At 45.2% G+C, this 25,718-nt stretch overlaps 2 protein-coding genes across 7 annotated transcripts; one reads left to right on the top strand and one right to left on the bottom strand.

Annotated features, from left to right (window-relative positions):
- The first annotated feature begins 293 nt into the window (after nucleotides 1-293).
- On the top strand, nucleotides 294-2,472 carry dusp29 (dual specificity phosphatase 29). Of its 2 annotated transcripts, none has more exons than XM_076093865.1 (4): nucleotides 294-324; nucleotides 454-673; nucleotides 755-978; nucleotides 1,186-1,400. In XM_076093865.1, the coding sequence occupies exons 2-4, from the start codon at nucleotides 492-494 to the stop codon at nucleotides 1,398-1,400; spliced, it is 621 nt and encodes a 206-aa protein (XP_075949980.1). In that variant the 5' UTR covers nucleotides 294-324; nucleotides 454-491. The 2 variants fall into 2 exon arrangements, with proteins under 2 accessions (XP_075949980.1, XP_075949979.1); XM_076093864.1 differs by lacking the exon at nucleotides 294-324 and adding an exon at nucleotides 2,388-2,472 and having other exon boundaries at nucleotides 492-673; nucleotides 1,186-1,390.
- kat6b (K(lysine) acetyltransferase 6B) lies at nucleotides 2,243-24,789 on the bottom strand. Of its 5 annotated transcripts, none has more exons than XM_076093861.1 (17): nucleotides 24,633-24,789; nucleotides 21,705-22,550; nucleotides 17,824-17,932; nucleotides 16,197-16,312; nucleotides 15,882-15,963; nucleotides 15,268-15,397; nucleotides 13,965-14,926; nucleotides 12,654-12,775; nucleotides 11,825-11,937; nucleotides 11,543-11,684; nucleotides 11,243-11,404; nucleotides 10,522-10,615; nucleotides 8,765-8,996; nucleotides 8,301-8,460; nucleotides 7,593-7,880; nucleotides 6,438-6,780; nucleotides 2,243-6,312 (listed from the first exon to the last, which is right to left on the bottom strand). In XM_076093861.1, the coding sequence occupies exons 2-17, from the start codon at nucleotides 22,320-22,322 to the stop codon at nucleotides 3,509-3,511; spliced, it is 6,477 nt and encodes a 2,158-aa protein (XP_075949976.1). In that variant the 5' UTR covers nucleotides 22,323-22,550; nucleotides 24,633-24,789; the 3' UTR covers nucleotides 2,243-3,508. The 5 variants fall into 5 exon arrangements, with proteins under 5 accessions (XP_075949976.1, XP_075949973.1, XP_075949977.1 ...); XM_076093858.1 differs by lacking the exon at nucleotides 24,633-24,789 and adding an exon at nucleotides 23,286-23,443; XM_076093862.1 differs by lacking the exon at nucleotides 24,633-24,789 and adding an exon at nucleotides 23,286-23,442 and having other exon boundaries at nucleotides 14,871-14,926.
- Between the last annotated feature and the right edge of the window lie 929 nt (nucleotides 24,790-25,718).

Here is a 25,718-nt window from a genome sequence, read left to right as displayed (position 1 = left end):
GTAAGCTCAGATTCCTGCCAGCAGCGGAGATTAAAGTTGTGTGTTTAGAAGTGGATGGCAGGGACTTGGCTGGGTGGAAGTTCCCCCCACAGGCAGGGAACGTGGCAGCTAAGGTCAGGGGCCCGCCACATCACAGCCCTAAAAATATCCTCTGCATTTGATTCCCGTCACAGAGCGGTTATACAATCTGTGCCCTCACTTGAGCCTGCCAGAATTAAACCTGACCATGTTCTGCCTTTAAGGACCGCGCGCTTCGCAAAACAAGCTGACAGGATGATGAAAGCAAAATTCACAAGCAGGAAAGCGAAGGACTTCAATCTCTTGGTGAGTGGTTCTGGAGATGCATGTGAAAAACAAAAGAAAAAAAACTGTATTTTCTTTCCATGATTGTAGAGGGAGAAAAGTGAAAGGGAAAAAAAACAGCAAGCGTGCTATTTCTTTTCCCCCCTTAAGCTAATAAATCATGTGTGAAAGGAAGCCACAGCGAGAAAATGGCTTCTCACAAGTCAAAGACTGGAACCAAGATAAATGTTACAGAGGCAGTGAAGGAATCCAGTCCAGTGGATGAATATGTCACACCTGGGGGCTACGAGCTGGAGAAAATCCTAAACCGTGGGAGTGTGGCTTACACTCATGTCAACGAGGTCTGGCCTAATGTCTACATCGGGGACGAGTGAGTAAAAAAAGTATAAAATGACCAAACTGAATAAAATAATGGAGGATTCAAATAAATATTCATTCTGGCTTCTTGCAGGCAAACTGCAAAGGACAAGTGTAATCTGAAGAGGTTGGGGATTACGCACATCTTGAACGCGGCGGAGGGGACGTGGAACAACGTGGACACCGGAGCTGCTTACTACAGCGACATGGACGTGGTCTACTACGGCGTGGCAGCAGAGGACGTCACGACCTTTAACCTCAGCCAGTATTTCTTCTCTGCGGCCCGGTTTATAGAAGAAGCATTGGGCAATCCTCAGAGTAAGACAACACATAGTTAAAGGGTCATTTCAGCGGGATGACTTAGTGGTACCTAGTGACGGCTTGTTTCTGGAAATGTTTCTATTCTTTAAGGAACTCAAATGAAATTGGGAAAACCCAAACTTTCCGCCTAGACACTACTAGTAGAGAAGTGAACTGACCCTTCTCTCCAACTGTTCTCTGATAATGTGATTCATTTGTGTGCAGATAAACTGCTGGTGCACTGTGTGATGGGAAGGAGTCGGTCTGCCACACTCTTCCTGGCCTACCTCATGATCTGCGAAAACATGACGGTGGTCGACGCCGTCGAACACGTGAAGAGACGCAGGAGGATCATCCCCAACTGGGGCTTCCTGAAACAGCTGAGAGAGCTGGACATGCAGCTCCTGGAGAAAAGAGAAGAGGGCACAGAGCACAGCTGATGGGAGCACTCGGGGGGGGGGGGGGGGGGGCCAAGTCGAGCCTCAGGTCAACGGAGACAAATTCAAGTCGGGTTTCAAGTCATTGTGAACGAATAAAAGTTTCTGGATATTAAAGTCCAACGTCAAAAGTCAGGACAAGTCGAAGAACAAAACTCTGCCCAACCCTCAGGTCATTCAGGACAAGTCCAAGTCAAGTCTCAAGTACAGTATGAAGTTAATCTCAAGTCACAAGTCTTTTGAGACAAGTTAATTAAGTCACATTCGAGACAAGTCCAAGTAAAAAGTCATTCAGGACAAGAGGAAGTCAAGTCTCCAGTATATCAGAGCAGATCTCAAGTCAGGTCACAAGTCACTTGAGACGAGTCCAGGACAAGTCACAAGTCTTTTGTGATTTGAAGTCCTGTGAGACAAACCCAGGTAAAGTCTTCCAGTGTGAATCTCACGAAGTCCCGACTCACGTCACAAGTTGCAAGACTTCAGGTCTCTGAATGCCGTCCATGAAAATGACGTTCCCTTTGAAATTGTGTTGAATCGTGTTTTTTCATATTGAGTGAGACTAATATATTTGAATGCAAAGGTCTAATGATTAAATACACTATTTGTGGGCGTGCAGCATCTGCCTGTTGTTGTTCCATGTTTTTTCTTCTCACTTTTCTCAGATTGTACCAGGTAACACCGTGAGACATTGGTTTTGCTTTAAAGTTTCATGCCAAGTCAAGTCCAAGTCAACTTTCCTATTTTTTTTAAACCTCTTTTTATTTTAAAATACCAACCGCTGCCTGGACTACGATAAATTCAAAATCTTAATATTTCAATTTCAAATTAAAAGGAGAACAATCAAGTACATGGTCAATCATAATTTATTCTTATGCTAAAATGTACAGCATTTTAAGTGACTGACAAAAGGAGAAAAGTCATAAATACAAGAATGTCATTCTGTCCGATTTGTGTGCACATAGCCGGGTATTTCCCTCCTGTTCTTACCAGCAACTCTGTACAGGTACAAAGGCTACAAAAGAGCAATATAAACATAAACACAAGTACAAGTTGCGTTTTACATGCAATCCATTAGCTTAGTTTGGTCTATTCACAGGCTCTATTCTTCTACACTTCGGTAAAATATAAATCCAACATTTTATAAAGATAGAAAACAAATCTACAGATGGAATGAAAACGTAGCTTTAAAGGCATTATGTAAAATATCAACTTTGGACTAAATTTATATTTTCTTTATTGTTATTCATCATTATAATCATTTAGTTCTTTTAAAATTCTGCCAGACTTCTGAACCCTTTGAAATACAAACACTGAGATATGCTTTGTTATTTTGACAGAAATCAGTCTGCTTTATTAAACAGAAAGCTGCCTCAAGGAGATCTGTTACAAAAGACTTCAGAATTATACATACATAGCAATAAAACCTCTCAAACCGAACATAAAACAGGACTAAGTTTACATTTTTTTACATTATTAGAATTAACAAAATATAGTTTTATCTTTCTCCCCGTGGAGGGAAACCTAATAAAGGCCAGATATCTTTAAAATGGCTTGCTATTAAGCACAACACTTGTACAGTACTACTCAATGCACTGTCACTAACAGAGACTGAAGCATGCTAGTTGTCACTTTACAAAATAAGTACAATAATTTAAATATACAAAGGCATGAGTATAGTACAAACTAATTGTCAGCACTGTTAGACAGGTACACTGAACAGGTTCAAACGGCCACTAACTCCACTTGTAGCAGGCACATTAAATGGCTTCATTTGAGGCTGCTACACGACTGCAAGACCACTGATGAAATCTCTACCGCTGAGCTCTGAACCCTCTAAAGACACATCAGAGACACTAACACTAATTAAATAGATTCTCATCGTAATGATGTAAGGCTTCCCATCTGGAGAAACAAAAATACTTTTTTAACATTAGCTTCAAATCTACTCGTTGATGAACATTTTTGCATTCTTTCCAAGTGCTGCTGCTGGTTTTTAAGTAATAAAACAAACGGAAATAAAGGACACCAAAAAAGAAACGCAAAAGGCCAGATCAGTGCATCTTTAAACAGCTAAATGCACGTGAGAGGGACCAGCGGAGTCCTTTGGGGAGTTACCGCCCGATGAACGGCCCCTTCAGGGACTGCTTGGACATGCCTGTGTTCATGTAGCCATGGTGGCCAGCTGGAGTGTACACCATGTTGCCATGTGGTGGAGCCTGCATGGGCTGCTGGGGGTATGGCTGTGTTCCCATCATGCCCATCTGCATAGAGTACTGGGGTGACTGGTTCATGTAGGCGTGATTGCCGTGGTAGCCGCTGTTCATCATGGGCTGGCTCATGCCGTAGCCGTTAATGGCGTTGAGGGAGGACATGTTCATGGAGTTGACGTTGTAGCCCGGCGCCGGCATGATGTTCACGCTCATGCGCGGCATGGCGGCCAGCGTTCTGGACGGCGCCTGCATGGGCACGGCCTGCGGCGGCCGGGCGTACATCTGCCGCTGGTGGTGCGACAGCGGGGCCGACTTGGAGCGTGCGGAGATGTGACTCTTGGAGGCCATTTGGGGCTGGATCCGCTGCGAGGGCGGGATGCCCATGTTGCGCTGCAGCATCATGGCCGGCGAGGAGCTGAGGTTGGGGGGCGGGGTCATGGTGGCCTGCACCTGTGGGTTGGGGACTCGATGCGAGGGGGTCTGGGACAAGGACACCAGGCTGGAGTGCTGAGACGACAGCGACGGGGTGTTTGCATAAGATGTGATGGGGTGTGAGGCCGAGTGGTTGAAAGGCAGCGAGTGAGGGTGCTCGATAAACGTGTTGGTGAACTGCTGCAGTTTGGCGAGACTGAGGCCGGACGATTGAGAATAATGCCCGTTGCCGTACTCCCCCTGATGGTTGATCCTCTCATAGAGGGCGAAATTTGGGTTGCCAGACTCGGGTATGTCTGCCAGCTGCATGGTGGTGGTGAAGTTGGTGGGTATGGCACACTGCGCCATGGGCTGCTGCTGGCTGTGCTGACTGTGTTGATTGTGAAGGCTATGCTGAGCGTGCTGATTGTGCTGGCTGAGCTGATTGTGCTGCAGGTGGTGATTGTGGTGGTGACTATGCTGGTTGTGGGGATTGTGTTGACTGTGCTGGCTCAGCTGATTGTGTGGACCGTGTTGATTGTGTTGGCTGTGCTGATTGTGAGGGCCGTGCCTGCTGTGGGTGGTGTGTTGACTGTGTTGGCTGCGCTGGCTGTGTTGACTGTGCTGGCTGTTGCTGGGAGGCCTCTCCACCACGACGCAGCCCTGCGGCGACTTGACGTTGCAGTGAGGCGGCGAGCTCAGGCTGTTCTGCTGAATCATCCCGCAGCTGCCGGGGTTGACGGCGGCCATTTGCTGGCTCACGGCGCAGCTGCTCTGGGCCAAGCCGCTGGGGGGGATGCTTCCATAGGAGCAGCTATTCTGGGAGGGGCCCGCCCCACAGATGCTGCCCCCCATGGTGGAGTCGTAGCTGCTGGGGTTCTCGTAGTTCTCCGTGGTGCTCTCGATGCTGCCCAGATCGCTGAAGCCGCTGTCCACCACCTGCTGCGAGTGATCCGACACCGACGGCACGTCCATCATGGGGCTCGTCTCCATGTTGTGGAGCGAGGGCACGGAGATGGCACTGTGGTCGGGGCTGATCTGAGTGTAGCCGCTCTCCAGGATGGAGACCGCCGGGCTGTTCACGGAGCGTACCGACTGGCTGGGATGTGACTGAGCGGAGGAGAGCGGACTGCTGTGGTCCGACTGGGGGCAGTCATCCAGCGAGGTGAGCTGGGGGCTCTGGGCCACGTGAGCGTAGGTCTGCAGGGTCCTGCAGGGCTCCTGGCTCTCCACGCAAAAAACGCTCTCCCTCTCGGCCTCCTGCGTCAGGGACTGAACCGCTTGGGCTGTCTCCGAGTCGATCTCTGCGCAGATGGGCGGATCCTCCCTCAGCACGGGACTGAGTGTCGGCCGCTCTGCGGGCTGAGGAGTCGGGTGATTCGGACAAGGACTGGACGCGCTCTCCTCCTCCGACTCAGAGTCTACGAGGTTATCAGAGTCTACAGCTGCTACTGAAGCGACTGCTACTGCTTCAGGTGGTGGTGTTGCTACTGTCATTTCTGTCACTGCCTCTTGGATGCTTTCTGCAGCTGTAGCCGGTTCCTCTTCATCGCACGGTACCGTAGACACCTGCTGACTCAACTCGGAGTCATTGTCTTCTTTTGGATCTAAAAACGTTGGGGTGCATTCGGGTTCTTCTTTCGAACTCTGTTCCAGGTCTGCTTTGCTGCTCTCAGGTGCTGCCGTCTTGCTGTGACTGTCATCTTCATCATCCGCATCCTGATCCTCTATTTGCGTTCTCTGCTCGTCCTCCTCCTCCTCCTCTGCGTTGTCATTCTCCAGTGATTCTACACCCGCTGCGCTGCGCTCCACATCTTTGGCTGGGGACTCCTGCTCTTGCTGGTCGTCTTCAGGCGGTTCCGGGGAATCACATATGTCCTCAGGCGTGGGGGACATGGCGGCCGGTGAGGCGGCCGGTGAGCACACCGGAGAAGCTACCGGCGATCCTTCTGGGGAGCTGGACTTCTGGGAGCCGTGGTCAACGGGACTCGGGGGCTCAGAGAGAAGCCTCTCGAGCGTTATATCTGGACTAGCCGAGCATCTACCGGCTTTGCTGTCCTCATCAGCACTGATGATATCCTGGTCCGGCTCCTCTTTCGCTTCCTCGGTGTGAATGTGGTGCTGCTCGGCCTCCATTGGGGTTTCAGGGGGTGTGTAGAGGTTGAGCTTGAAGCCCATCTTTCGTTCGTTCTTGAGCCTCCATTTAGGAGGGCCGCGTTTCACTCCTTTGGGCCAGCCTTTCTTCCGCTTCACTGGGCGGGGTCTGCTGGGTCTCTTAGAGAGGACGTCAGCCCCTACGGCGTGGAAAAGAAACACACTTTTAATCTTCTGCCAGAGACGTGGAACAATCTACTATAAACATTTTTAATGCGAGATAATGGTGTACAGTGTAGTTTTATGACAGTCAAGATGCAAATACCTTCATTCCAGTGTTCAAGATTGTCTTTCCGTGCATTTTTCTCCAGCCTCGGACGACCTCTCCGCCGTTTTATTGGTGTAATTGGTGCCTTCTCTTCTTGTTCCTCCTCCTCCTCCTCTTCTTCCTCCTCCTCTTCTTCTTCTTCTTCTTCTTCTTCTTCTTCTTCTTCTTCGCCCATCTCGCCCACTCTGCAGGTGCGCTCCAGCAGGGGCATAGGGCGCTCGTCCTCCGAGTTGTCAAATGGCTCGTTCAGCACCTCAGTCGTCTCAGAGATGGTCTCTGTTGTTACGCTGCTGTTTATTCTCTTTCTCTTACGCCCTCTCTTCTTGAGCACAATGGTTCTCTGAAAAACAAATAAAAGAGGAGCCGATGAAAACAGAATAGAAGACTGAAGACAAGGGCACGAGGTGGATGACCTCCATGAGTATAGAGCAGAAATTCATTCAGGCTTTTGGGCTAAATGTAAAAATGTTGAAACCGCACTGTGAGATTAAAATGCTGCTCAGTGTGGAAAACCACAAATGAGACGGGCACAGTAAGCACAAACCACCGTCTGTATTCTACATTCTCCAGTTGTATCTCACCGGCAACTCAAACGCTTTCATATCCTTCACAAGAAGAATGTCAAAACAATACTGTAACTAATGCACTGAATAAACTCCAACAGCCAGTGTTGTTCCATACTGCTTTTGTTGAAAAGGTTCTCCTGACATAATGTATCTGGCTGTAATATTATCTCCAGCACAAGGGGGCAGTGCCATATAGAAAAAACAGATGCAAGAAGCACAGAGGAGGGCAGTAAATTAACCATGACCATTGACAATAGTACAAGGTTTAGCCTGCACAGTCTCGACACCAGCAGTGAAAACACAATCTATTATCTACGGCTGCAGGCACACAGGGAGGCTCCAGATGACAGGAGGAAGCCACTGAACCCTCCACCGAATCCATGAATATTTATCAAACCTTTCCGTCTCACCAGAGTACACAACACGGCCTCTAATGAAGGAAAAATATCCAACGATATACATTCAATTCCACTTTGTCCTAGAATAAAACTCCAGATAATCAATGAGATAATCGCACCAAAGGGGGGAATAGCTTGTGGTGATGCAAAAAGAGGCATGATTCACATCAACAAACAATAAAAGTCACCTTTCTCTTGGCTGCGAGCATTGCGTGGGCTTTTGTCAGGATGGGTGGCGAGCCATCCGAGTCGTCGTCGTCGTCGTCATCCGCTTCGTCGTCATCCGCTTCGTCGTCACTCACGTCCTCCAACTGCTGGATGCGCCTGGTCCAGGACAGCGCGGGGCGGCGCTCGTAGGTCCTGTAGGGAACCTTACAGTGGACCTTGGTGAGAGGTTGCCTGCTACCGTGAGTCATCATGAAGCCCTCCCTCTCCTCCTTCTCCCAGCAACTGGCCTGCTCCTTCAGCCGCTCCGCCTGGTAATTAAACAGACAAGACGCATTATTTCTGGGGAAAGGCGCACGCACGGCTCCCAACATCTGAGCAATGAGGCTAATGGGAAAACAAGAGATTGGAATTAACGTCATGACAAATGAATCACCGCAGGTTTCCTCCTGATAATAAGAGCAGCATCCTGATTGGATACGTGCCCGTCACGGAGGAAACATTCCCGTTAAGCAACCGTGGAAAGATTGCATTTCATGGAATATTCAGCACTATCAATTGTGTAGTAACTGATTTAGGGCAATTTTGCACAACATTAGATGCCTGCTGACAGCGATATTGCTTTCCCCATTAATGGCCTCTATTTGAACTCTCCAGCTAATCAAACAAACGGCATTGCAGGCAAGTGTAAACAAATAACTAGCGTCTCCTGATTGAAGAAGCAGACTCACATCCATCTCCGCCTCCCTCTCCTCCTCAGACAGGACGGCGTTGAGAGTCGCGGACGGCGTCCAGCACAGGGCGTCGTGGTCCACCTCGTTGCAACGCGGGTTAGCCCTCAGGCCCTCCGTGTGCCTCTGAATCAATCGCTCTCTTCTGATCAACACAATCCTAGGTCACAGGGAGAAAGAAAAAAAAAAAATCCAATAAGTTCATGTCAACAACAAAGTGAAGCCCCAGCTCGGGGGTAGACAGAAGGTGAAGTGTGGTTCGAAAGCGAGCACAAAGACGAGCTCTTCGGGATGGCAGGTGCTCCGTGTCCTTGGGGGTGCTTAACCTGACTTACTTCTGTCAATATTCAGCCGCATTAATGGATGCGCTGTTAAAAATACCCGCTGGCCTGGATAAGTCAGACAAGCACACAGAAGCAGCGGCGGCGCGGGGCTGAAGGAGACTGCGGCTCGGGGAAACTGACCTGCCATCCTGTCTGTCAATCATGCCGAGCTGCTGGAGAGTAGCGGCGATGTCGTGCGGACACATCCCAGTGGCCCTGCTTATTCCTTTAACACTGATGTGTTTATCTGGGTGCTTATAAAGGTACTCCAGTATGACACTTTTCCAATATGCCAGGTAGGATAAGCGACCCAGATCTGACAGCGGCTTCTCCGGGGAGCCGGCTTGTCCTTCTTGCCTGGTGAGAAGGTAACCTAAAAAGACAAGATTCAAAGAAAAAAAACAAAATGCTTTAGTCGAGCTGTAGGCTGCTGCTGCTGCCGCCTCCCTTATGGATTACATATTCATGTAAGGATGTGACACCAAACCCTGGTTGGGATTTCACCTTCAAATAGTATAAAGGGAGGCGAGGCAATCAGTTTTACTCTCCCTCAACCTCTGTCAGAAGCTATGATACATGCTGGCAAGGGCAACAAAGGAGGTTTAAAGAGGGGAGTTAAGAGGAAACAAAGCGACAGAGCGAAACAGAGAAGCAGCTGGATGTCATTGCTCACGAGAGACTGCACTTAGGAGAGATAATGAACAAGAAGAAAAAAAAAAAACTAATATGTATCTGTGTGTAATTAGTTTTATAGCGGCCCTGTCAAGGGTCATCCATTATGAGCGGCATGAAATTAATTAATGCCTTTTAATGTGCACCCACTACCGAGAACCAAACAAGCACATCTAATCACCAAACAGTGAACACATAATATTGCAGTAATCAGGACAATATTCATTACTAAAGCTAAGAAGAGGAGCCCGTGATAACACTTAAAAATGAATATTCAAATTAATTAATTGAAAAAATAAGTCACTTTACAAATAGATTATCATTAATAAAGCAAAACAAAAAGAGCTGCTCTTTGAATAACGATTTGAAAGGGAACATTTTTCACACAGGCGCCCACTAATGCTCTGCTCTCAGAGCTACCTGAGACAAAGTGTTCCTCTAATACAATCCAATATAACAGAAAATCTTAATCTAAACAACTTCCAGCTCCAAAGCTACATTTTCCAATAAAGCCTTCAAAGAGCTCAGAACTCCGCTGTGTTCAATCTCCCTTAATCCCCGTCTTTGTTATCAGCACACTCTCAATATCACAGATCCTCTTGCATCTCTGTGTCTCAATGGCTCCCAAAGTGAACAGGAAATCAAATGCTCCATTACCAGCCTAACCCTCCCCGCACTCACTCCTCTTCCTTCTCTTCATCACACACACACACACACACACACGGCTAAAGAGACAACTCTTCAAAACAATAAAACGCCTATAATGACAAAAAAATAAAAATGCCTACCACCTAAACACAGAAATCCACTCTAGGCAGCGGCTGTTTTTCAAAAGTGGACCGCGAGGCGTTAAATATTGTATGTGCTGCATTTACTGGGATGAAACATAAAAGCAGTATCTACACCTCATCACGAGTCAAGGAGAGTGAACTGGGGGCATCTTCTATGAAAAAGCTCTTCAGGCTAAGAAATACTATTGGCCATCGTATAATGTATGCAGCCAGCATGTTGTATTTCTCACTCCTAATCCTCCTTGATTGCCTAAGTACTGTTCATGAATGCTCTTGATTAGGCTACTTCAAAGCCTTAACCAAACAACAGCACCTTGCCACCAGCTACAAATTCACCCCTTAATCTGAAATTGTTTGTTAAGACTGTAAAAAAAAATAAAAATAAAAATAAAAAAACTCAGTTCAGTGGTGTAAAAAAAGCATTAAGGAACTTACTGAAATCAATAAGGAACCTTCCAAATCCTTGCCTTTGGTACTGAGGCATGATCATTATGCAGGAGACATTGTACTTCTGCTGGCAAAGCTTTTCCTGAGGGAAGGAGAAACAGATCAAGTATGTCAGCACTCTGCTGAAGCCGGCAATTTACTGCACCTGCCATTGTCCTTGTCTAAAGCTGAACACACACACACACACACACACACACACACACACACACACACACACACGCGCAGACACACACACACACACACACACACACACACACACACACACACACACACACACACACACAGGGCGATGAGCCATTTAAAAAAGCATCACTCTGTTCTGAACTGTAGCTACAACAAATGATGATTATGTTGTTGTTGGTTAATCTGTTAATTATTCCTCGATTATTTAAATCATCGTAATAAAATGTCACATAATAGTGAAAAACAGTTTCAAAATCTCATCTTCCAATTGCTTTTAAATGTCTTTATTTTACATCATTGTAATCAATAAACGATGATGTAAAAATACCTCGTACTTTAGAAGCTGGAACCTAATGTTTTGATTTGTTCTTGGCTAATCAAATAACCGATTAATCATTTAACCACTACAGGGAATAAATTCAATCCACATTACACAAATGGACAAATTTGACTGCATCAGTATCACCATTGGAGAATGATGTGCGGTGTTCCTTCATTTACCATATAATCACTCTGTAATTCTTACCTTGGAGAAATAGCCCACAAGATGACAGCCTTTCTCATCATTCTTTGTAAGTATGTAGAAGAGGAAAGGCTCCACATCATAATACAAGGTCTTGTGATCCAGGAAAAGCTTGGCTAACAGGCAGAGGTTTTGGCAGAATAGTTTGCTGACATTTCCATCAACCTAAACACGGAATAAAAAGACCAAGAGGACACTGTTCAAACAGTTCCCATTTTCTCCCTCCGCCTCTTCCCAGAACCCATTCAGTGAAATCTCATGCAGCATACAGTTATTGCTTTATTGCTGTAAAGGGAAGCTGACCTCAAACACGGAAAGGTCCTCCTTTCTGTAGATTTCATTGGCTGGTGGGTGGAACCAGCCACACTTCTTTGTGTGTCTCTGGAGAATGTTTTTGCTCCTCATGTACTTCAGACAGAACTCGCACAGATAAAGCTTTTGTAATCTGACAAAGACAAACGAAAGAGACGCGGTTTGTACTTCAGCATTAGAGCCGTTTTCAAAAAAGGACACTGAAATAAAAAAATGCAACTCGGTAACAAAAGAAAGTGGCATATTATTTGTTGAGTAAAAAGCAGCATTCACCTTGAATATTCAGGAGGGTAAGGCGACGAGTACCAGGTTTGAATCTCATACTTCCCAAATTCAATGAGGGCCGGGCACCGCATGGAGTCTGTGTTCATCAGAGATCCAGTTCTCTGTAACAAGAGTGAACAAAAGCAAATGGATAAATGCGGTGACCCAGATAATCCAATCTTACAGCGTCTCTGATAACCAGTCCATAAAAACGCTATTCTGACAAAATACTCAAATCAAGATTGTGGATAAATTTGATCGAATTAAATCTGACCAAAACCTGCCAATGTTAAATGTTAATACTTAAAAACTCAGACTTAAAGTCTCTATCCAGAAATCATGACCCTGTTAGTCAAGACAATCCACACACCTTGTGAGTAATCTCACGTAGGATCTATCTTCTTTCTACCGTACTACACCCGCTAAACGTATCACCACACCGAAGGAAGCGCACAGTTTACAGCGCACTGCTAGCTCACCTAGCACCACTGAGCTAGCCAACGTTACAGCTCAGCTGACGAGGGCGCCATGTTTACATGAGCCCGTGAGTAGTGATAACTAGTACTACAGGTAAGAGGACAAATATGGCTGTACTGTCCCTTTAAAAGTACAGGCTTTAAATCAAGATAATGCTGAAATACCTTTCAGTATATCCATTTCAGTAAATATATACAATAAGGTGCGCCTATAAGATGTAACCCATTAGATTTGTCATTAAAAGACCTTGTTTTGTGCGGCCCATGTTAACCCCTTTAACTTTCAAACATCAATTTTCTCAGTTAAATCTAAAATTCCAGTGGATGTTTAAGATGTTCGGCCCCTTCCCGAGTGTTCTCACCTGCACGGTGACTTCCTGAACATGACTGAACGTCTCGATGTCCTCCTCCGTCACGTGGTCTCTGGACATGGCCGCAAAGTCGGCTTGGGCCTCCTGCTTCACGCGCAGCTCCCCGTTGTGGCCTGTTACAGGTACAACAACACAACATCAACACATCAGATAGCACAACAACAACAACAACACAGGGATGTTTGAAGCAGCCAGGGCTGAATAATCTAAAAAATAAAAATGCATTCTATGCAAATGTGCTTATACTGTGAGTGCTGCTGAGCCCGTTTGAGGCCGTGTCTCTGAGGAATTTCATAATGTATCATCTTTGCATGTTTATATGAAAATCCCTAATGTAATGAAGTGAAACTAAATCACTCTAATTGCGTAACCGCTTTCATGTGCTTAGTCATCCACCAAGACAGTTTCCCATGAATGAAGAAGCAGATGCAGTGAAGGGAGCAAGTGTCGACATGAAAAGCAACTGATGTTGGAAAGCAGGCAGTAATTTTATGAAAGACATCAACACCATGACATAACCACCAAAACAAAAAGCCATTATAAGTGGACGTGATGTGTCATTAACATATTTATGGAGATGTGCTGCTGGGGTAAGTAGTGTTTGTGCAGTATATTGTTTAGAACTGCTTGAAAGATATATCCGTTTGTTTCTCCTACGTGTTATTATTTTTAAAAAAAACTGTGACTTCACTCCTGAAGACGTAAGGGTTACTGCACTTCTGGCTATAATCATCATGTCAGCTCTGAGTCAACTTGGGTGGGTGAATCACAGGGTTGTGTGTGTGTGTGTGTGTGTGTGTGTGTGTGTGTGTGTGTGTCTAATGACCGCTGGAAGTGAGGTTGAGTGGAGACAGTGATTTCAAGAGTGAAGGTGGGATGATGAAGGCCGCTGATGTGACTACAGCCACTACTAGGTAGTGATCACAATGGGCGCACTACTGCAGAGGGTCAAGGACAGAGCAAGGAGCAGCATGAGGGAGTTAGTGGGCCATGCACTATGACAAAAGCCAACGGGCGAGAGGATGGAAGCCACGTCAACGCCGCAGCCAAGTAAAATAAAATTAAAAACGCCACGAAACTGGGTTAAGAAAACTAAAATAATTCAAATTAGGCAGAAGATTAGTAGTCTGTTAGAATGTTGAGGGTGTCTTCTCAAAGAAAAGATTAGCTCTAGTCTGGGAAAAAATAAAATAACTGCGAGTCAAGCTTTAAAAAAAAAAAAAAAAAAAAAAAAAAAAAATGAAGAAGAAGCTTAAAGGTGTGGAGACGCAGGTCTTGGCTGGAGTTTCAAGCCTTGCTTACCATGATTATTCTCAGGCTTAATTCTTCCGTCTGTCAAGTCTGCCTTTCCTGGTGAGGGGGCTCCCTTCTGAGGGCTCACTTTATACCTCAGCCTGCCTAGCGTCCTGTGCTTTTTAAGGAAGGGATTACGTTTGAAATGACTGACCATCTTAAATGGGTGTCCTCTGGGTCGGCCCGGCCCAGCAGTCGTGGAGTGTAACCTATTTTTACTAAACTCATTCTTTCCGAGGCGCTGCGGCCCCGTTTTGGACGCATGGGTAGAATCCTGCTTATGATGCATGCGCTTAGGCGGCGCGTAGCAAGGTAGTCTCTTTTTCCGCGACTGTCCCTGAGTCGTGTAAATGTGAGAGAGTCCGTCAAACAGTCCCTTAAGTTGGCTGCTATTGCAGAGACTACTCAGGGAGGGAACACTAGACTGGCTGGAGGAGCTCTGGGGTGAGTTAGCGGAGGTGGAGCTGCTGGACACCTGCGAGGGGGGGCTAAGTCCCGGCAAAGTGGGAGCGGGAAGAGCAGAGGAAGAGGGGGTTATCGCTTGAGTGGCATCAGCGGCAAAGGCAAACGGTTCTGGTGGCGGGGACAGATCGGGCAGACCCTCCTCTCTAGAGCCTAACTGTTCGGCGGGCGACTCTATGGCTACAGCTCGCGAGCGACGGCCCACGGGGGAAGGGGTAAAGAATTTGGAAAGCCCATCGATAAGCCCTTTGGTTTTCTTGTTAACGGTGAGTGTAGCTCGGGTGGAGGTGGGCGTGAGGGGGGGAGTGGTGGTGGTGGGGGTGGAAGTGGTGAATTGGGTGGCGTCGACCACACAACGGGGGTCTGCAACAGCCAATCTGTCTCTGGCGTCCTTCACAGATGCAGCATGACCAGATGAAGGTGTGGAACAGACGGTAATCTTTTGACCCCTACCAGGTGACCCCCTTCCTCCAAGTGCTACCATGGAGCCGTCACCACTGCTGACAGACCTGCAAGACATGACGTTGTTGTGGAAAGTCAGATCTCACTCTCGACTAGTGCTTTTTTACTCCAGTGCATGTATCGGACACGTACAGTTACTAGTCACTTTGCAAGATTACGACAAAGCATGTGGCTAATTTCTAAAACATGTTATAAAGTAATCTACCAACAGTTTATAATGTTGTTAAACTAGCTTCTCCTCAAACAGCTACAACATTAAAGTGCTAAATGTTTTTCAGCAGTGTCGCTATCTTCCAAGATCTTTACAACTAACTCAGAATACAGTGAACACAACGTTACCATCACCGATAGGAACATGCCTTTGTTACTCAGATTAGTGCACACTTACATTCTTTGTTTGAGCTTATTTCTGGGCCTTCCGATTGGCTTTGCATATCGACGTTTGATCTGATCGGCTTTCTTGTGGAGCAGTTTCTTCCCGTTGTCCTTCGGCCTGCAGACTTGGCAGGCCCAGGTACCTGGAGGGAGTCCAAACACACAGAGAGTACCGTTTGAGTGGGTTCATCAATTCAGAGGACACACAGTACATTCATTTGAAACATTTCCTTTAATACCGGGAGCTGGCGGAGAATCTTTGCCAGTTCACAATGACAATCGATTACTCAGCACAAAGAAAAAAATCCATAAGAAAAACACTGGGTCAATTCTCTGTCCGGTGGAATAGACTTCGCGTCAGCTTGTTGAGCGGAGCCATGTCCTGCTACAGTACGTGAGCCGTCATTACGAGCCTCGCTGTAGGGTCAGTACTGTAATCCAGAGATAGCAAACCTCCCCCCGGGGGATGCTGGAATAATTTGATGTACATGCAAAGCTTCTAATAAGCCATCGCTGCCTCTCTGTGTGCTGAGTGACAGCCCCCCAAACGGCCGTCTGTGAAGGAGGAGGCTTTGAATTGACAGCAGCGAGGGGAAACAGAGGAGCCAGACAGTGTAAACAGCTCACCTTTTGGCATTCTTGAAAGCGGCGGGTTGCAGCATTCCATGTGAAAGCCCCGATCACATGAATCGCAGAACAGCATCTCATCCTGAAAGGCAACAGCACGCATGTGTGAGGGCTGTCCCTGTTGCATACATGTCACACACACCCCCCTCCCGTGTCATTTAAAGTCTTTTGGAAAAATAAGCCCAACTGTGCACGGGAGAGGCTTTACAAATGTGAAAAACCAACAAATCCTCCGGGATGCACAAAAAGGGATCTACCTCCAAGCCCACTACACAGATAATGTGGTGTTCAGGATGTATACGACATTATACTCACAGCGTTTTTCCCCTGTATTCGACAGGAGCTGCAGGTTTTGCATTCAATACACTGCCATCGTAATCTCTTCACATTTGAGGTTAATTCGGGGGAAAACTTCAGACATGATGGATGCCCTTCAGAAGCAATGGAAAAACGCACATTAGCATAACACATTCTTTACACTAGCGGCAGACTGTGTCACAGAGCTAGAGACATATATTCACACAGTGCGGTTAAACATTAACATATTAGATCATCAAAAAATACAGTGGTGTGCCTGTTACTGTATGTCCGCGACACTTCTCCCCCTCCCCTCCGCCACAAGTTGTGTCTAAAAACAGTATGATCAAACATCCGAGCTGCTAATTACAGATAATCTGATCTTAATGAGGCAGAAACAGGAGCAGCACTCATTCTAATGGAAGTCGATCCATGAAAGTCATGTAAAAGCTCGCCTTCCCCCTCACATGGTAGTAAAACAGCTGTTTTACAGCGAGAGCACCATTTGTGTACACTACGAGCAGTTAATGAAAACCACCTCGACGCTACTTAAGTCAAATTTGAGCTGTAAAAATGTCACCGTGGAGAACAATTCCTTACGGCATTTAAAATAATTGTTCAAACATAAAGGACTCTCCTTGGCAGAGAGGTAATTTTATGGAACAAAAGAACAGTAAAGGAAATGCCACCAATCTGCAGAGGGAAAAGGGTTGATCTCTGATCCGCTGTGCCTCTATAAGAAGAATCTGGAATTGAGCGAAATTGACTCGGGTGATTTCGGATTCTAATGGCCACTTATAGAGCATCTGCCCTTCTATAGTCCACCGAGGGTTGCGAGCAATTTGGATCCCTCCAGCCGCTCAATTTGAACATTGTCCTACCAATAAATCCCTTAAAAGGACGGTGAAGAATGTGGAGCGAGAATGTGACATCTGCCCAAACCCCTACGCGGAGAGAACTACTGCAACCAGCCAGGGTTTGGCGAGTTTGATAATATCCATGATATTGTGAGATAATAGAAGTTTTTAAAAAGAGACACAGATTTATCTACAACCTCTATACCGAGGTAGCTTTGCTAGCTCAGGCTGTAGAAGGTTATTGTAGGACATTTTGCAAATCAATGAGCAGCAATGCTTTATGGAAATATTGGATTTGCAGGATTTTTGGGTACAATGATTTGTCAGGTAAAACATTACCATCTCGTTGTATACACATTTGGCCGGCTGAAAACGACATTACATATATAACTAATGTGATATTAAATTGTCATGAGACATACCGTGTCAACTAGTTGCTACTATTCTAAAGTTACCATTTCTCATTAGTATAGGGCAATTAATTCAATATTATTGTCGTAGAATTACACTGATATGACAAATAGCTTTACACAATGTAAACATCCTGTGGTCCAAATGAATGATTCCAAGCAAATCTTAGTTAAAAACGAGCACGATTTTGTTTTTGAAGAGAGACACAGTTCATCAAATTTGATAATATAAATGGGATTTTGCCTAAATGCCATATCCTAATGCGTGTTGCCGATCAGCTCCTCTAAATATCGCCAACCTGTGTTCCTACCACACATTCTTGTGAGCCTCCCCGCTAACAGACTACATGCAGCATGTTGTGGCTCGTGAGAACTTACCACTGCTCCCACAGTCTGCACAGGACAGCAGCTCTTCTGGCCGCTTGTCCCGATTCGACTCTTTCGTTCCAAGACAGAAACTGCATATTGGGATGGGGTCAACCCGGAGCTGGGTGGGAACACAAACAGAGAAACAAACTGTTTAAAAAACAGAAACGGGCACATGCTGTGGTATGAAGTGCCTGGAAGCCTGCTTGTTTTTGGACATTTGTTTTGGAATTATTTGCCGGTTAATGCAAGACAACAAAACCAGCGTGTGATTTAATGAAATGGCCACAAAAATATGAACTACAAACCTCGTGGAATGGAAAAAAAGGAGTTCTCACAGACCAGAAAATAAATAATAAATGAACGTCGTCCTCGGAGATATTGAGATCCACCTCCTTTATCCATTACATGAATGGGTAAGTGATCTTAGTAATCATAGTTTAAGGGCTTAATCCAATTCTTAAAGCTTGCACTCCAGTCTGAAAGGATTAACCAGCATGTAATCAAATTACCTCAATAATAAAACATGCTCTCATTGTTACCGCCGTGATCCACTATAAATGTTGCAAAGTCTCAGAACAAATACTCATTTGAGGGCTTACGGTTAAGTTCAGAAGAAGTGAAATATGAGCAGAAGGTTTCTAACACCGAGTGAGAAGAGGCCGACTCCACAGAGGAAGACTTCTTCATCAAACAGCCGGTCCATAAATTTGACCAATCTTTGTCTGGAACCAGGACCAGACGGAACCCACGCTGACGTAACACGCCTTTGATAAGGCGTCCCTGTAAATGTGAGATCACGTCCACGAGACTCGAGAGGAGCATCAGACGAAACCTCCTTCCTCGCTTTAGAGGAAGTTCTGTACGGAAAATAACACTCACATGGTGTGACGGTAAATAACCCACCTCATCACTTTACACACACTACTACCTCAGCAATTCACTGGAGCCTTGAAGGGCACTCTGGGGATGCCCGTAATTAGTTCCTGATTTCTATGATGCAGATCAGCATCCTGACCTCAACACAATATAAGACTTTCCACATCTCTGTTTTGGTCCTGATCTCCTCCTAACCTAGAAGACAGTTGCATCTTTTCAGCCTGTCATCCACATGAAGCCTTTAGCGAGGACACAGTGGGGATTGGGTCATTGTTCCTGGCTGTTGTATCAATTAGCTGTTGCGGTGAAGGGGGAAGTAGTTTACTGCCACATCGATGATTGCTCTATTTTCCAACCTGCCAGGTCAATATTTGAAAGCAGCCACTGCCATTAGATGCCGACCGCTGCTCGCACAGCTTCGATTATGGTCATGAAAACACTGAAAGGCTACTGTGTGATGAGGAGACACCTGTGGAGTACAACACTGTGTAAAGTAATGCATTTTGATACGGGATTATACATTTAGGCAATTTATCAAGTCAAAATGTCAAACTCTCTGGTTTCAGCTTCTCACGTGTGACTATTTCTCTGTTTTCTGGCATATCTTTGGGTTTCAGACTATTGATTGGACGACAGAACCAAAGTGAAGACGAGCAGTTTTATTCTGACTATTTTCAGACATTGCAGAGGCTAAAGGAATAACGACAAAACTGGGCTGTTAACTGGGCTGCACAAAGACGGTCAAACTAGAGCTCATCAAAGTTCAAATCACATTGGCCCAGAGCAGAGATAAATGGAGAAATATTATTATTTTGTCCTTGATCACAAGCCATTCTAGGTTATCGCTGCTAAATGATGCAGTGAAAGGCCTCAGTGTTGTGGTTACTTCAGAGTTACTATTACAATCTGTTTATGTACAAGAAGTGCATGTGTGTCATCTTTACTATGAAATATCACGCAATCACTGAGTAAACAATTTTCTTGAGAGCCTTAAAACTCAGATTTTGGGCTAACAAACATCATAAATATGATTTATACAACACAAGCCAGAACATTAGTGTAAAGAGCTTGAAATTAATACGACATCAGTGCTAATATGCAGCCTGTGCATACCGCTGATGAAATGCTCAGAGCTGATAGGCAAGCTTTTTTTTTTTTTTTTTTTTTTTAATAAGTCTCCACTTCATAAAATAGTCTCTGCTGACTGAGCTATGAAGTCTAATCCAGGAACTGGAGAATTAATTTCCATCAGGAATATTCTTAAGGCCTGGTGATTAAAACCAATAGCAATTTGCAATCTGCACAGCGCCCCAAAAAAAGAAGTGAAAAGAGAGAAACAAACACAGCTGAAGAGAGATGCTGATGATTTACTTGGGGATTCTAAATTAAGTACGTTACAGGAAATGATGCTGCTTGAAAAGAGCAGGCTGTCCTGAGTGAGGGGGTGGGGTCCTATTAGAAAACTGCTGAGAGAAAGAGAGAGAAAGAAAGAGAGAGAGAGAGAAAGAAAGAGAGAAAGAGAGAAAGAGAAAGAGAGAGAGAACAAGTGGTTGCATAACGCAGCAAAAAAAAAAAAAAAAGAAACTCATTCCTTGCCTTTGTTCCTGCCAGAGTCTCTTCAGAATCTAATAAACTCTAAACAAAGACTTTTTTTGTCTCAAAGTATCTCTTATTCTCAACACACACACACACACTTGTGTTTCAACCACTGAGACGTCTCATCCTTTGAAGTGTAAACGGTAAACCTGGACTGGGCCCGGTGATGTCATCCGGCTGGGAGCAATAGGTTGAAATGTTCCTAAATGGAAAACAGCAGGCCGTCCTCGGTTATGAGAACCATCGCAGGACACCGCGTCTCTATAAACACTTCTCAGTTTCACTTTTGGCCTGACCACACAGACACAGTCACAGTTGTGGCTGCAGTATCAAGGTGTCGCTTCCTGATTATTCACAGTGAAACTGGCGGGGAAGTAAGGCGTGACATCTCTATAGCTATGATGCTGCTATAGCCACTTCAGCTGCATAACTTTGCGCATAAACGATTAGACCGCACTTCATCCGGACACACGATCTGCAAAAGAGCCCTCACAACAAACTACCCAGATGACTGTGCGCTGCACTTCAGGGCCGTACTATTTACATCTCCAGTGTCTTAAAATCACAAAGCCAGTACAAAAGTGCTGTCATTTTGCAGACTTTTGTCTGTAGTGTGTTCTAACTTAGCACCAATAACAGAGACACGATCTCTGCAAACTGTAAACCGCCCTTGAGGTGCCTAAAGCAGCGGAAACATTGCCACCTAGAAGTTTGTTTATATGGTTGTATTTCCTCTCTATGGGGCATCTCTGTTAGCGTTAAGGTCATGACAGACTGAGAACATTCTGTCCCGCAACACGTTCTTCAGCTGCCACTTCTCAGCACCGCTTGTGACGACTAGTTTACGCTCATGCCCTTGTAAATAAGCAATAAAATATCCCAAAATCTGTTCACCAACGCTTTGCTACACACAAGACAGCCAGCCCCATCCCTTCAGGTCATTAGGCTGGAGTTACATAACCTGTGGGAAGCCTACAGCAGACTGCCTACCACACACAGTCAGCATGACTTTCTGATTATCCAAGCGCTCACGTTATGGAGATAAACAACATCACAGCCCCACAGACACGCACTCTAGTTGCCGTTTGCTTCTGACCTGCCAAGCTAGCGTCTCCCAACGATTAAGATCACAATCATAACATTCCTATCAAGCGAATGTGGCCCAAACTTTTTATACTTCCTCCTTGGTAATGACATCATGGAAATGCCACTGTTTGAGTTACAAAAAAAGGTCCTTAGTTCTCGGAAAACACAGCGTTACTACGTGTTAGAGCTGGGTAAGAAGGTTGAAATCAATAATGCATTAATAACAGAAAAGTTGACTATTATGCAGGCCATTCCTTTTCAGGGTAACAGCACCATATGACTAGCTTGGGGATAAGCATGAGGTGAGAATGCAGAGGCCAAGGTGTGTGTACCTGGTCTCGCTCATGTGGGAGGAGTGTCACTGACGACAGGACCAAGGGGGAAGCACTCGGACACCTGGAGCCCCTTCCCTCCGCACCGCCGTGGCTGAGCTTATACCGCGGGCCGTTTTTTGACAACCTGCTGTTGTTGACCGACCGCTTGGCCGCCAGTCGTAACCTCTGCCGGAAAGCAGGGTTATCGACAACGGTCGAGAGGTCGTCCTGGTTCCTCAGGTACCTCTCGATGTTCTTCAGCGAGGAGCCGTGGGTATCATCCAGGCCCTCGATGGCCCTCTTGAGTATTTTATTCCAATCGATATGGCGCAGATCACTTGAATTCCATATAGATTCCTTTGATGGCACAGACACGTTTGCAGGCGGGATTGATCCAACTCTCCCGGGGTTTCCTGGGTCCTTGTAGGAGGCGCTCCCCTTATTTGTAACCTTGAGGATAGAGCCATCGTGAACACTTAATCCCAACTGCTCAAGGACGGTCTTCTTGTCCAGTCCATGCGAGGTGGCCACCGCATGACAGATTCTCTCCTCTGAAGGCCTCTGCTTTTGCCTTTTGATTTTCTGTATTGCTTCAAGAATCCACTCCGTGTACAGAGGGTTTGCAAGTTTTACCATGGTTGAACAATTAGACTCACAAAAAAAATGCAATCCATACAGATTCCCCGGGATACATCCACATCCTTAAGTAAAGGTCAAAAAGTTATGCTCCACGCCGGCATCCATATACGTCTTCTCAATCCTGGGTGTCTGACATCGGTGATGAGGAAAAGTTGGCACGAGTAAAATCCACAATGGTAGTTACCGACTGACCTGAGGCTTTATGTATTCAACTCCGGATCAAATCTGAAAAAAGGGAAAACAAACTGGTCAAATACATTTGTAATATCTCTCCTGTGATAGCTGGTTATGTCTTCATATTCACATTCCATACACTAGCTAGCTCATAGCATATTGTAAATAAAGGCCAGGCCAGAGGAATGCAGGGCATTTAAGATGTGTTAAAACATGAGAAACAGATGCATAATAACAGATGCAGGAGCTGTCATGGTTGCTGGAGAGACTTAATCCAGTCTGACACCATAATCCACACACCACACCAGATGTCCGCTTCAAAAGAGACTGTCTTTGTAAAAAGTAGTAAGTTTAAACACTGTGACAGGTCGCTGGAAACTTCGATCGAGTTCTGGAAAAGTATAAACATTCTCCTCGACGGATAAATATTTTTGGATTTCAGATTGCTCGTCGACATAAAAAAAACAAAAAAAAAACAAGTTCACATTTATTTCTGCAGCACGTAATCTTCCAAAATGTCACCGTAACATTTCTCCGTCTAACACACAGGAACTGGCTAAAAACGATCATACGTAAAGTTTAACCGTTACTTGTCCGCACGCGACTTTTGACAGCTCGACGTCCGCAACGACAAAACGGAATCGTCGCGAGCTCTAATGACAGACGTTTAATCAATGCTCACTTCCTGGCAGCTGCTCGGCGTCTTGAAGGGACGTCTGCGAAATATAACCACCGAGCCGTTAAACGAAGGAAGAAAAAAAACCTGTTAATAACTACGTAACAAACCTAAAGAGTTGTGTTCCGCTGAGTTGAGCAGATAAATGACAGTGTTACCAGCATTACTGATGTCACCTAAACAGTCGCCATTTTGTTACAATGTTGTAGTTTACATGAATCCGACATGACGCTGATTACAATCCAATGGAGTCTCATTAAACCTTACCTACACTAATGCGCCCTCCCTAGCAACTTCAATATTGGCTGTGAAGACAAGATCCGATTTCTGGTTTGATAAAGCACATGTCAATCTTTATGTATGAGCTCACTCTCAGAGGCTCGGCACTGGCTGTGTGATCTGTCACTTCACTCGATTGACCCGCCTCTTAAGGTGCCTTCAGTGATGAATGGATATCATTTACCTCAAACACTCGTAATATCTGAACTTAACGGCTCTAACCGCAGTGACGGGACATTATCAAGTCATAAATAAACTATAATGGGCATAAACTGGCTGAGTAACGGTTAAACGAGATAAATATTTAACCTCATTTGCGAACCGTTTAACGCCAGCCCACCTTTACTTAGGTTCCTCCTTGAAACAGTTGGTTACACTTGAAAGTGACTTGGAACATTATAGACTTTAATTGGCTGTTTGTTAAATCTATCATTTGTTTGCGTAAAGGCTCTAGCGCTGATTTAAAGTGGAACACATTTCTTTAAAATTAAAATTAAAATAAATTCCAGGTAGCATATTGAAGACTCCTGCAGGCTAAATGTGTCTAAGCTGTCGCCTTTCTCTTTATCGTCCTCCCTTTTCATTATTTCCCCGAGAGGAGCCGTAATTCTCCTGATATTTAACATTTCAAATAAATAAATACACGTTCCGTTAAGCTAAAGAAAAAGTAGCTCGCTCCAACGTCTGCAAGCGTAATAACAAACGTCCTGTGTTGCGCTGTGCAATGATGGCATGCCCTCTTTATCACCCATTAACTATCAAATATCTCCAATGAGGAAAAAATAGTGAGCCCTGCAGGGAGAAAAGACGTTCATGGGGGAATACAAGTTAGCACGACTGCCGGGAGAGTAGCTCCTTCATCACTGCTTTTCAATTATGTATCGCTAGTTTCTTTAGCTCCCATTTCTCAGCTTCAGCTCCGCTCTCGTTTTCCATATTTTATTAGGAAATGATACACAGCCTCCTTGGATTTTTCCACATCGTTTATTGTTAGATGTTACGCAAACCCGACCTATCTAATCTGCCGCCGCCACCGCCGCGGGCGAGAAGACACAACAAATTAACGCCAAGTTTCATGCAAGGATGAAGATAACTAGTAGCTTATGAAAGGGAAGAAGGAGAAGAAAAAAAAGAAAAACGAGGACACAGTCTAGCGTAAATATTTGCTGGTAGTTTACCTCTTCAAGTTTTTCCCCCCCTCGGATACTCCTCTTCATTATCGGGGAAACGTCGAAGGATACATGTGCAGCGACATATCCAAAAAGCGATTTCGTGGGATTTGATCTCTCGAAGCGAAGGCTGAGAAAGCTCTCGCCGAGACATGGAGAGGACCTGATAACAACTAATTGAAAGGTTAATCTACATAGCAGCCTGTGACAAAGTGGTACCCTCCCCCTTCTTCTTCTTCTCCCACTGTAGACATCCCTACTTCAGTGTAGTGGAGCGGACCGTCGCCCCTTTAGTGCGCTCCTACAATGATATTGTCAATTTCACTCCCCCCCCCCCTCCTCCATCAACATGTCCAGTGATGAGCCAAGAGGAACATTTTTACACTACATATTTTTGGTGGATTAGTCTCGGCAGGCTACATGGGCAAAAACACTCATATTAACATTTATTCCCTCTGGGCTTTTCATTTATTTATTTTAACTTCCATTGATGTGCAGTAGATATAAGATCAAATGTGACATGAACACATACATTTTTTTATTTTAAACGGAACTACTTCTTGCACTGGCCAATACTACCCAGGGCAGTATGGGATATCATACACTAACACCATAATCTGCTAATTAACTTCACCATGCCCGAGGACGAGCAATAGTTGTTAGCAATAATGTAGATCATTAAATTTTCAGCCTTTAGATTTGCACTCCCCTCGCTTATCCTCGCCAACTCGTTGGGAGCATTAGAAATGACAGAAAGCTCATTTTTCATGCAGTAATTCAGATGTAATTAGACAGATAATTGGTAACTTCCCATCAATTATAAACACATACTGCACCGTACAGGCGGCTTTAAAAGGATCTCAAAAGAAAACATTTTAACCCTTATAAAAGACATTTTATGAGTAATCTGATTTGTGTTCACATAGTCTTTTGACATTATGCTGCATCTTCATCAAATGCTCTTCTTATTACCTTGATGACCTCATTGATGTTTATTTACCTGCCTCCCCCCCCCACAGTGTTTATATCATTCACAGTTTTATTGCCATTTAGTCCTTGACATTTATTCCAATCTACTTACTGATGATTTGAGGT

Source organism: Anarhichas minor, unplaced genomic scaffold (assembly GCF_050575085.1).
Source record: "Anarhichas minor isolate MPS153535 unplaced genomic scaffold, ASM5057508v1 ptg000017l, whole genome shotgun sequence".
Taxonomy (NCBI): domain Eukaryota; kingdom Metazoa; phylum Chordata; class Actinopteri; order Perciformes; family Anarhichadidae; genus Anarhichas; species Anarhichas minor.
This window is presented reverse-complemented; position numbering and strand designations above follow the sequence as displayed.